This window comes from Taudactylus pleione, unplaced genomic scaffold, assembly GCF_031769625.1.
Source record: "Taudactylus pleione unplaced genomic scaffold, aTauple2 ptg000314l, whole genome shotgun sequence".
Lineage (NCBI taxonomy): Eukaryota > Metazoa > Chordata > Amphibia > Anura > Myobatrachidae > Taudactylus > Taudactylus pleione.
This window is the reverse complement of record NW_028284715.1, coordinates 5882645-5895782: the sequence shown is the minus strand read 5'-3', so window position 1 is coordinate 5895782 and position 13138 is coordinate 5882645. Positions and strand designations below refer to the sequence as shown.

Genomic DNA, 13138 nt, shown 5'->3' with positions numbered 1-13138 from the left:
GAATAGTTCTCAAAACAAAGAGGAGATAATACAACATGGATCACCTTCATCTACAAAATAGTCTAAATATATCATAAATATACATTGTAGAGTGTATTCTACTCTCTTAGGGAACTATATAAAGTTACACAAATAACTATACCCAGATGTTGATCTACACTATATTACATTTGTTTTTAAGTAGAAAAGAGATTACACTATTGGTTTACATTTAGTCACGTCCATAAAGGCTGCATAGTAGATGTACAGAAGTATTTGTCACGGTATTTGGCTGAATTACAAATGGTTATTACATTCCCTTCAGCACCTTGGACAGCAGCCTGAGTGCGGAATGTTCAGAGCATCAGAGAGTTGGAAAGCAGGATTTCAGTAGATGAAAAAGTGAGGTTCTGATAAACAAAGTACTTTTGAAACATGACAATTCTGCTTACATTTAGGTGCATTCGTGTATGTTAACTGTGCATATAAGTTGTTTTACTGTGTAAATGCACATCTTTTGTGTGTATTTAGAGTTACTTGTATCTTGCTCTTGTGGCCCCTTGCAAATTAATAGGTGGGCCTTTGAAAGTAATCATCAGAACTTCCCTTTTTAATCTACAGAAAACCTGCATTCCAACGTTCTGAAGCACTGCCCATTCCACAGTAAGGGCCTGATTCAGAGCTGAACGCTCTGACCAGAGCGCTCGCTCTGAATCAGAGCCCTCCTCCATGAAAATGGAGCGGCCTCCTGGACGCTCGTATAGCTGTGGGTGACCACCCACAGCTATAGCGAGCGTCCATGATGATGGTCGTGATGGTCTTGACCGTCGCGACCATCGGACTTGCGACGGAGACCCTGCGGTAGGGTCTCCCTGCCACAAGCCCTGGAGTGATTTTGGCTCTATCAGAGCCAAAATCACTCTCACTGACATCACTAGTGATGTCAGTGGGGCCGCCTTCAGACAGTAGGCGTTCCCATGGGAACGCCTCTGTCTGGCAGGCACGCCCCCGGCACGCCCACCAAAGGGGGCGTGCTGTCAATCAACATCGACAGCACGCCCCCTTTGGTGCGAGACCCGGAGCGATAGAAAGCCCGTCGCTCCCCGGGTCTCGCGCATGCGCACGACGGATTTCCCTCCGTCGGGCGCATGCGCAGTGGGGAACATCGACCCGCTTGCGAGCGTACTGCCGCTCGCGAGTGGGTCTGAATAACCCCCTAAGGGAGCTATTGCCCCTGTAGCACACATCCGGCCTCACGTCATAAGCACTTTGGGCAGTATCAACCTCCCTCTCCTCCCCGGTGGCACATCTCCTCCCTGGGTCTGAGCTATCAGCCAGCTCCACCTCATCACTAGCTCATCTTGTCATTCAGTTACATGCTACTTTACTTAAAACACACATATCTCAGTAATTTAATTCACAGTACTTAAACCCATAACCTCATACACCACATTCAGACACCTAACATATGGAGTTATTTTCTTCTGCATATGAAGCCAGGTAAATCTAACTATATGAAGCTAAGTGTTATAGTCATTATGTAACCATTGCAGCTAAGCAGATCTATGTAGTGTGCAGCCACAAATCCAATCCCCTGCAGCAACACTCTACATTAGGGGTGGGCAATAAGCAGCCCTCCCCCAGCTGTTGTAGAACTGCACATCCCAGCATGCACTACATACATCTCCTTAGCTGCAATGGCTTTATACTTACTGAAGAGATATAGGTATATTAGGACATATTGCAAGTTATTTTTTTTTATGTTAAGAAAATCTGCCTCACACAGATGGCAAGTAATCTACATACCTTTGTTATATATTTTTTTAATGTACTATAATTTTGTACATACAGACAAATAGAAAGTTTCAATCATGGGCAGCACAGACGGTGTAATGGTTAGCGTTACTGCCTCACAGCACTGATGTCGTGGGATCGATTCCCACCACGGCCCTACCTGTGCGGAGTTTGTATATTCTCCCTGTGCTTGCGTGGGTTTCCTCCGGGTACTCCGGTTTCCTCTCACACTCCAAAAATATACTGGTAGGTTAATTGACTCCCAACACAAATTAACCCTAGTGTGTATGCGCATGTGGTAGGGAATATAGATTGTAAGCTCCACTGGGGCAGGGACTGATGTGAATGGCCAAATATTCTCTGTAAAGCGCTGCGGAATATGTGTGCGCTATATAAATAACTGGTAATAATAATCACTCAGGAAGCTCTGCGGTGCTCCTGTGTAATTTTGTTTTCGTGCACATTCATTATGATCCTGTGAGCAGGATACTGTAATTACCTTTTCAGACCAGGTAGAAGAGATTGGCAAAGAAGGTTATTGTCTAAGGTATTGATTACTTAGATCTATGAAGCTGGCACTGAACCCAGCAGGGGTAAGCAGAGTTAAATCAAACAGGTGTTTTCAGACTATAAGCAGAGATCAAAGTCTCACCATGGGGCCTATTCATCATCGATAAATGGTCCGATAACCATTTGGAAATCACTAGGACATTCAGAGAAATTAGGTATCTAACCAATCCCACATCACATTGAAGTCATGTTTGTACTCATATTATTGCATCAATAGTGGAAATTAATGTGAGCATACTATATTATATTATATGTAGCGATCACAACTTATATGCAGCTATTTGTACTTTAATTAATAGCTACATGGGCAGTTCTGGGATGGACGCTAAGTTTGTAACAAGACAGACAGTCATGAGAGACTTAGGGCCTGATTCAGACCCACTCGCGAGCAGCTGTCCGCTCGCAAGTGGGTCGATGTTATGCACTGAGCATGCGCACGACGGAGGGAGCTCCGTCGTGCGCATGCGCCAGACGCGACGAGCGAAGGAAAGTCCTTCGCTCGTTGTGTCCGATCAAAGGGGGCGTGCTGTCAATGTTGATTGACAGCACGCCCCCTTTGGTGGGCGTGCCGGGGGCGTGCCTCCCTGACGGGGGCGTTCCCACAGGAACGCCTCCCGTCAGAAGCCGGCCCACTGACATCACTAGTGATGTCAGTGGGAGTGATTTTGGCTCTGATAGAGCCAAAATCACTCCGGAGCTTGCGGTTGAAAACCTCAACCGCAGGCTCCGGCTCGCAATTTCGATGGTCGCGATGGTCTCGACCATCGCGGCCATCACAAAGCACGCTCGTATAGCCTGTGGGTGGTGACCCACAGCTATACGAGCGTCCAGGAGGACGCTCCATGAAAATGGAGCCCGGCCCTCATTCAGAGCGTGCGCTCTGCTCAGAGCGTACGGCTCTGAATGAGGGCCTTAGTTATGACCTCATCTATAAGGTGGGTGCGCAAGGGAAAAAAGGTATGGGAGTTATTTGTTCTATGTCAGACTTAGGGAGTCAATCTAATTGAGATGCTGCCCCCAGCACAGAATAGGCTGTGTGGTATTCTGTAAGTTTCTTTCTATTTCGAAATTTGCACACATATTTGGTATATGTAACCTATAACCCTTTTTGTTCTTTATAACCTTTCTGTAACTAAGCATCAGGGCCGTAGCTAGGGTAGTGCGGCCGGTGCCATCGCACAGGGCACCACAGGTCAGGGGGCGCTGTTTGGGCCTGTCACATTTCTGTTTATTTCATTCTCACTTGTAGCTTCCTCTTATTTCATCCCCAGCATCTCCTGGCCTCTCCTATTTCTTCCCTGGCCCTTCCCCATTAGGCCATTCCCCTTTTTTGGGTGAATTATGGCCCTCATTCAGAGCCACTCGCTAGCGGCAGTACGCTCGTTCCGAGCGATGTTCGCACATCTGCGCATGCGTACGGATCGTTATACGCATGCGCGAACCAGTCAGTGCGGACGAAATTCATGTGCTCGCAATATAGCGAATGCCTGATAATTTGAGTGACAGAAAGAGGCGTATGTGGGTGGTAACAGGGGAAGGGGCTTGAAAATGGGGAGTGGAGATCCGAACGCAGGCGTGCTTAAAGGTCAAAACGGGCGTTTTATGGGTGTGCATATTTAAAACAGCAGCGTCATTGACCACGTCACTGGGTTTTTTTTAAGCCAGAACTGTTCGCAAAATTGTGGTAGCAAAAACCAACCACAAGAATAGCGAGCAGTTCATACGCTGGTCGATGTACTCGATTAATCTAATAAATAGCGGACATGATGTATGGTGCGAGCGGCCAGGGGGCGTTTTTAACAAATAAACGAGCGTATGTTTTGCTCGCTCGTTCAGACTTAGAGGTGTGAACAGACTGCAATTTGCGAACGGATCATTTGAATAGCCACCCCTTGTTTTTGAACGAACGACCGCAAATAGTGAACGGCTCTGAATCAGGCCCTATGTCCCTTTGAAAAATGAGGGGGGTGCCGATACTCTTTCTGGCACAGGGCACCACAAAGTCTAGTTACGGCTCTGCTAAGCATTGTACTTCTTTTGCAAATAAAGGGTTCTATTTCATATATGCTCCAGAACCCGGTGTTTGAGGAAGCTATCTGATCTCTAATGTTATGCGAAATCTATTATTTGATGGTAGAAGCAGGGGGGAGACCAAGCTAACTGCATGGTAGTTTGTGTCACTAAGCCTGCTGAATTGTGATAGAGTGTTTGGGGAATTGTGGCTCCTATATGTTTACCAAGAGTGAGAGGTGTATAGTATAACGGGCACGGTGATAGAATATTTTTTTGTGAGCATTATATTCAGCTCTGTTATAGTTACAATTGCCAGTCTTCCTATACAAGACCTAATATCAATTTGTGAAGTTGTGGGTTCAAGTAGCAGGTATGACATTACTGAGAAATGTGCATTTTAAATAAAGGAAGACCCCTCCCAGTGTCCCAAATGGCTCCCGCATGCATCTACCGAAGTCTGCGCATAAACCCTTAAGTCCTTATATCGCTAATGACAGCTCTTATCAGAAGGGTTGTCCTTTTGCAATTTTAGCTGCAATTATACAAGCATATGGCTTTACTAAATGCTGCTATACTTGTGATCAGTGGATGCATTGTATGCAAACTGTGATGCTTGATGCATCCCACCCTCATATCAAAATCTGTCTACGCCACTGCTGCACAGGAAGCGTACCCACTCAGAAATAGAGTGCAGTTACTTTTATCACTGGGATCCACATTCATAATAAGAGGGGTTAAGTTTCTGTGTCTTCATCAACCTTTACAAGATCTTGTGGAACTACGGTAACCACCCATCTTATTAGAAGCTAACTGCATTGTTCTATCACAGAGTCAAGGCTCCCACCACTACTCCTCAGCCGACTGCCGAAACAGATTATCGGGGAGCCTGGATATACATCCTGCGTCCTGCATTGGAATCATCTGCCCTGGACAGTTTTTTCCTCCAGGCACGGAGCATAGCTGGAATGCATACCGCATGGGCCATTTGTAAAGTCTAAGCTCTTAGCACTGCTCCCCAGCCGAGACTCTGAACTTGATAACTTGGATCCATTTTCTGCGACTTGCTGTTGAGATCCTTGCCGTGACTATTACACCATTCAAGGCATTCGACATTGCGTCCAAGCTACCTTTTGAGAAGCACTATCTACAAATCTGTGCGTATATTTGGCGTTTGCTGAAGTGGCTCATTTCAATATAGCAGTTCACTGCCCGGTGAAACTCCCCATTGCAACCTGCAGCTGAGATGCACACCAGAGGGTATGCAGCCGGATTCCCGACTGTCATATCCCGGCAAGAGACTAAAGACAGGAGTCGATATGCCAACGCCTGTCATTAGACATACGCCGAGAGCCCGACGCCCGGCATCCCGATCAAAGGGATGCCGGGTGCTGAGCGCGGATAGCCGTGCCTGGGGGGGGTTAGGTTTAGGGTTCCCAGGGGGGACTTAGGGTTAGGCCCCCCACGAGAGGTTAGGTTTAGGCTAGGGGAAGGGGGGGGTTAGCATTAGGCACCCCCGGGGGGGACTTAGGGTTAGGCACCCCCCAGGGGGACTTAGGTTTAGGCGGCGGGGAAGGGGGGGTTAGGTTTAGGCACTTAGAGGGGGGATTAGGGTTAGGCACCCCTAAGGGAGGGTTAGGGGGTAGAAATAGGTTAGTATATACTTACCTTTGACGATGGGGATTTCCTCCTCTGCCGGGATGCCGCTGTCGGGATTCCAACTGCCGGGCATGGGTCCGGTGGTAAATCATACCGATTCCCACCAGAGACCCTCTAAATACCCATGATGCAGTGACATCTGCTCACCGAAACCAACTGTCGGTGGCTATGAGTGTCTCAGTAAACAGCTCGCCATTCTATGCAGCAGTATTCTGTGGACTACCGGTACACCCAGATTACTGATGGTGGTTACCACATTACCATTCATCGCTATCAGCCTGCGGACAAATAACACAGGCTTCCATATTTACTAATTGGGCTTTGGTCCTACAGATCCTGCATAGTAAAAATTTCCTTTTAGGTGGAACAGTAATACGTGAGTTCAATTCATTATATCTGGAAATTATCCAGAGCAATAGTATTATGACACAACCCATGAGTTTCATGGTCTTTTGTTATAATGTTATTGTATTTCTAGTATAATATTCATATAGGTGTGATACTAATATGAAACAAGAAATTGTGCTTTTTTTTTAAAGGATACTGATTCCATTTCCTAAGAGACAGGTATATAAAAGTCAGGTATATTACTGTGTTTTTTTCAGTTTCAACATTGTTATTACTGGGACTGATTTAGCAAGGATCGCTATTCTGCTAATACGCACGCAACGCAGTTGCTAATATCAGCGGTGATATTCAAATGTTTGCATTCGCATTGTGATCGCAGCCAACCATAAGGACGCCCACTTCCCCTTACTCACATCCGTATACTTTAGCAATATAGCGAAATAATCGGTAACATCGAGTAACATCGACCCATACACACACTTGCACAAACCCTGACCGTACTCAAAAATTGCTAACTTCCACACACGCTATGAGGCCTCAGGTTGCGTAGGGCATCGCAGTGGATAATTTATGCACGCTCCTGCAATGGCGTGCAAATGCACATGCGCGCTTGCATTTCCCCGACCACGCCCAATTGCCACCCACAAATGGCACTTCCTGTCAACCACTCAGCAATGAGTCAGTGCAGTCCCTATTGCAGCAGCCAGTACACACACTGTGAGGCATACACATGCGCGGTGCGAAACAATCGGCAGATTGCGTGCGTATTCGCAGTTGCGTACGGTAGTGAATCAAGCCCACTATCTGTAGATACTGGAATTATGAATAGACCTTAACAAAAACAATAACAGCGACACTTGTAGACAATTTATAGGTATTTGTCTAATGAAATAACTGTAAGATCAATTACATTTCATCACTTTCTGATTAGTTACAGTTAATGTATATAATGAATAGGATCCAGCTGGTATGAGACATTACCTTCTCTCCGCGCATTAGCAATGACCTTGGCTGCAGATTTGCTCATCACATGTACCACATAGAGAGGGCAGCTTACGGAGTTGGCGATAGTGATAGCTCTCTGGGTGGCTTCTGCCTCCACTTCTTCCGGGCGGCACAACTCATGGCCTTCCGGGCCTGTGATCCCCAGGGCCAGCATTTTCTTTGCACCCTTTCAAATATAGATGCAAATATTTATTGAGCTATTGTACTGTGCCAACTGTCACTCATGACTGCGCAGCTAGTTAGTAATAGTCACCTTGCATGCCAACTGTCACTTATGACTGCACAGCTAATTAGTAATAGCGTCACCTTGCACATAAAGCAGTCAACATTGTAAAACATTTATTTAGGGTAAATAAAAATGATATTGATGCACAATGGGTTGAATTGATTTAAAATGTGAAAATTGCTGTTTTTAATTATAGTAGTTTTGTAAATTCTAATTTTTTGCTATTACTTTCCTGTTTTGTTCTGAATTATAATCTCAGATTTTGTAATTATTACTAAAATGTGTAATAAGGATGCACATCTTTAGCCACTGGTGAACTACAGTGTTGCTAAAATTAAAATATCCCTATTTAGAGCACACTGGAGCAAGTTATGATGCTTTTGCTAAAAATAAATCTGGACAACAGGTCCTCCTGAGGATGCCATAGCCATATACTGTTAAAAAAAGTAAACACAATTTTGTCACCAGGTGGCGATGTGGTGACACAAAAACACTACAAGTGATCAGTGTGTTCTCCATTGTGGTCAACAACAGTTTCCATTTCAAGGACAGCATTCTCTACATCAGGTGGAATAGTTAGCACATTGGCGTCACAAGTGGGTTGCGGGCCGCACCCGGGTGTCACCCACCAAGGGGTGACAATAAGTGCTGTAGCATTACGAGTAGCACTCAGCTCCTGACACAGTGAGGGAACTAGCACCGCACACAGACTGATCCCCGGGGGCAGTCCACATTTCCGGACCACTGGAATGACTAAAACGGGGTTTCGGGCCACGCACCTACCTGCAAGGCCATACCTTTTTTACCATGCATACTACTATTCTCTCTGGGGCCTGCACCGGGTGTCCCCAGGGTGAGTGATGCCACTGAGTCAGCACAAGACGTCTAATGCTGCTTTTCAGACCTGACATGGTATGACATTCTTCCCAAAACACCTGATTTTTCAAAGAAATCCATAACCAAATGTTGCATTGGGGTAAGGTCCAGTGATTGGCTTGGCTAAGGTGTCTGTAAGTAGTAACTGATGACCTGTACTTTGCTGAAGTGTTGCCTTAGCAACTGTATAACTCTTCAAGTGATTTTAGTACTGCAACATCGCCACCTAGTGAAAAATTTGTAGCCAATAAATTAATTTCAATAAACAGCTAGAACTCAGGACCTCATTCAGAGCCGGACGCTATTTGCGGACGCTCGTTATGAAAAAGGGGCTAACTATTTAAATTGAGCGCTCGCTCTTTGCGGTCTGTTGACGCTTCTATGTCTGACCGAGCGTCCGAAACATGTGCTCACTATTTTGTAAAGACGCCCCCTGGCCGCTCGCATCCTACGTCATCTCCGCTATTTATTAGATTAATCGAGTACATCGAAAGGCGTCTGAACTGCTCGCAATTCTTGTGGTAGGATTTTCCTACCGCTATCACTGCGAGCAGTTCAGGCTAAAACACAACCAAGTGACGTGGTCGATGACGCTGCTTTGTTAATTATGCACACCCATTACACGCCCGTTTTGACCGTTAGGCACGCCTGCGTTCGGATTTCCACTCCCCATTTTCAAGCACCTTCCCCTGTTACCACCCACAAACGCCTCATTCTGTCAATCAAATTAGCAGGCACTCGCTGTTTTACGAGCGCATGATTTCCGACCGCAATGACTGGTTGGCGCATGCACATTATGACCCATACGCATGCGCAGATGTGCGAACATTGGCCACTTACGAGCGGCTTTGAATCAGGCCCTCACTCCACAGTGCTCTAATGGGTCAATCCAATTACTTGCAATGTACCCGCAGGTATGAGTCATTGTGACAACGGGCACGCATGACGGCAGTCCAAATTCGCATAAAAGTGCTCCGCAACCCTGTATGGCTCCGAGCAAAATGATGTGAATTGGGGCTTAGAGCAGGCCACGAAGAGTGAGAGACGCGGTGCCGTTGCCGGAGTTTTTACACTGTTGCAACGCAAGTGAGAGAGATGTTCATGTGTTACTGTACATGTAGCCAAAAGAAAACATTCTCTAAAAACAAAGTTTTATATTTAAAGCTGCACCAAAATGCAGGAAAATAGTTTCCTACAGTGCTCCACCTTCATACCCAGAGCCCAGCTAGACTTTCTTGGCATTAAAAAATGTATATGTGTTGTTAAATAAATACATTAAATGGTGCTCGCCCTCTTAAAAACAAAAACAAACTATTCAGGCTGGCCTTTGAGACAATTGGAGGAGCCTCGGGGCTCCAGGGAGGGGCTGGGGACACCTTAGGAAAATATTCTCTTAGGTGATAGTGCAGCTTTAATCACAAGAACCCTGCAGTGTAAATGTTTACTTAGAACCGTCATGCCAAATAAAGCTGCATTAATATTAAGTTCCTACAATCTTTCTGTGTTTTTCAGCCATGTCTTCATAAAATGTGGCACCGTTGTTTATGTTTGTTGTCCTGGAACATAGCCAAACATTACTGGGCGCTCTGTACTGAATACCCAGTGAGCAGCTTTGTGCTATATTCCAGACAAATGCAGAGGGCATGCAGAAGTCAGTTAATTAGTAATCTGTAGGTGAAAGCTCATTTTGACTTTATTTAAAAGCGTTTATCAAAAAGTAAAGTTTTGTCTTTTTGCATCTCTCAGGCCTCTCAGCCGCCACTAGAGGTCCCCATTGCACAGGAGATCTGCGAAACATATTTTCAAGCCGGTCTTTAAAAGAATGATATTTACCTCAGCAATTATATCCCCGTTCTCTGCATGCACTTGGGCGATAGCACCAATATTCTTACAGCAGGTGAAAGCCTGGTACATTTCATAATCGTTAACCATGTACACGTCTTTGTAGGCCATGAACATTTTAAAGGAATTGACTCCTTTGTCCTTCACAAGGATTGCCATCTCTTCCTTCACCTGCGGACATACAGTATGTTTGTGTTATAAATTATAATTATTTGTAAAAAGCACAATAGTGAGCACATGAAAAAAAAAACGGTTTGAGGGGTGACAACCTGGGAATAACTCGCGTTGTTCCTCGTAAGCTGGGCATCCAGTATACAATTTTCTGTCAGATATCTGACTGTCCAATTTGGCTGGTTGGATTGAAAACCTGGTAATGTATGGGGGCAAATGACAGTCGATCATATGGTTTTAAACACCGAAAAAAGACAAAAAAAATTGTTCAAAATGGTTACATTTGTGTGTTTTATGCTGCCCATCCAATAGGCGATTTTGACAGGCGATTGCACAATAACGATGTCGTTATCGTGCAATCGCTTGCAAATTATCCGCACATCGGGCACTTTATAGTCGGAAACGACCAGCGATGCGCGTACACGCTGGCCGTTTCCGACATCGATTATCGGGCAAACATGCTGGTCAACCTGACGATAATGCCAGATGATTGATGAGCCTGCACTGAACGACTGCTCGTTCAGTGTAGGTTTATCACAGACATAGAAATGACAGCACGATTACAATGTCGTAATCATACTGTCGTTTTTATGGTCTGCTAGTGGATGGGCAGCATTAACCAATTTGTCTGAACGTTCATTTTTGTCTGTTTTCCAGTGTTTGTGAGCAAATGGATGATTGTAATTTGCTCCTATACATTACCAGGTTTTCATTCCAACCAGCCAGATTGGACAGATATCTGACAGAAAATTGTATAGTGGATGCCCAGCTTAAGTGTTAAAGGGGTAGCCCGACTTCAACTCGTGCTCAGTGCTCAGGGTCCGAGCTGGGTTGAAGAAGCCAGGACTTTATTTCTGAAAGAGGTATTACAAAGTGAAAAAAAGTGTCAAACTGCAGCACAAATGCTCCTCTCCATTACTGTGTGTGGTGTTACGTGGATTTTCAGGTCAAGATGATGGTGAGTGTTGGAGATTGCACCAGATAATGGAAGCATAGTATAGGGCACTTTGAGGTTTTTCCTCTGCAGGAGCGCAGAATTTGCAGCATCTCTTCATGTTTTTATGCTGCAAAAATCCCTGTATTTCCCACCACCCTAACGCTGGTGCTGAGGATTGTGCATCATGCTAGCAGTCCTAATGTCCTCTTATTGTCATGATAGGAGCCAACTTTTATATGTGATTGGAGATGCTCACATTGAGAGAGATGTATTATAGTGGCACGGACCATGCCGTTATAAGTCTTCCTGCTTCGCCTTTTTACCGAGGTGAAGAAGGAAGCAGTACCGATGAGATGTATTAACATCTCGTCTGCTGGAGTGGGGTAGCGAAAACTCCCCCCTCTGGCGATCCCCGACAGACCCCACAGTGCATCAGCCTAGTGCTGGTGCGCTGTCTCACCTCCCGGCTGGCTAAACGTGGGCATACGCGAGATCTCTCAATCTCCCATGCACAGCCTGGAGTCCAGCAGCCACCGCAGCCAGGAACAGTGCTTTCACTGCTGTGCTGGGGCAACGACAGGTACAGCTGTCAAAATTGATAACTGCAGCTATCGGATGAGTCAGTGACCGTTCATACATTGGCTGTCACTTAACACCCAACCCCACATTAATACATGGGGTAGAAGCGGTATCAGTGCACATAATGTGCGCTGAGGATTGGGTACAGGATGCTGGTGCTCGGGATACTGGTGGTCAGGATTCAAACGCCAGCATCCCGACAGGGTTAGGATACGACTCCCGTCGGTATGTATCCTAACCCTACCCCCCGCAGCCTAAACCTAACCCTCCGCTGCACAGCCTAAACCGAACCCTGCCCTCCAGTGCCTAACTCTAACCCTACTCCTAGGTCCACTACTTACTGCCGAGGTGCCGGCGCCGGGATTCTGACTGGTGTTGGGATTCCGGTGTCGACAGTGTGAGCGCCGGCTTCCCGACAGCCGGGATTTAAACTACATCCCTGTGCTGATACCACTAAACCCATAACGCCTCCTCATACATCTCCCCCATTATCTCCACTCATATGACTTCAACAGTGTCATGCATTAATGAGGGAAGTCAAATCGTTATCGCTGCCCAGAGAGCAAGGCCAAGGGCGCAGCACGTCGCTATGCCCATGGCACACCACCATCCTGCAGGGTGCCAGGAGAGGAAGTGCCTGTAAGTCACCTTCCTGAGGTTCCAATGCTCCCTAAGACACCCTGCTATGGCACTGGCAGTACAAATAATAAGGGCGCCCAAGCACTCACAGAGATGGCTGCTATGTTGTCCCTTCATTTGTCACATAAATTAAGTTACAGTAAAGAAAAATGTAAATGGATAAAGAGTAATTAGGTCGGATTTTGAGGTGAGAGTGTTACATTTTCCACCCTGCGTATTTTTCTAGGGCATCTGCCAAGGATGCTTTCAAAGACGGTGAAATGAGTGTACGCCTTTGAAGCTGAGAAGTAGAACCAGCTGTGATTAGAATGATGCGTTGCAGGTCTGCAGATTTTGGAGCCTTACTGTCTGGTACTGGCAGTAACATCAGGTCAGATATGGGCGATTAATACAAATTAATAATGTATGATTTCGACAGTGTGTACAATTTTTCATTATTTTTGCTTTATAGCAAATGGAGGGGGTAATGTAGTCACAGGACGGTAACTTCTCTCTTGGTGCCC

At 45.8% G+C, this 13138-nt stretch overlaps 1 protein-coding gene across 1 annotated transcript in view; it reads right to left on the bottom strand.

Moving 5' to 3' along the window:
• Window positions 1-13138, bottom strand: part of DPYS (dihydropyrimidinase) — a 74199-nt gene that overhangs the window by 43184 nt on the left and 17877 nt on the right. Inside the window, exons 3-4 of the mRNA XM_088442589.1 lie at window positions 10301-10480; window positions 7342-7531 (exon numbers count right to left, since the gene is read on the bottom strand). Of these exons, the coding sequence (XP_088298715.1) occupies window positions 7342-7531; window positions 10301-10480 (370 nt within the window). The remainder of the gene's footprint in view (window positions 1-7341; window positions 7532-10300; window positions 10481-13138) is intronic.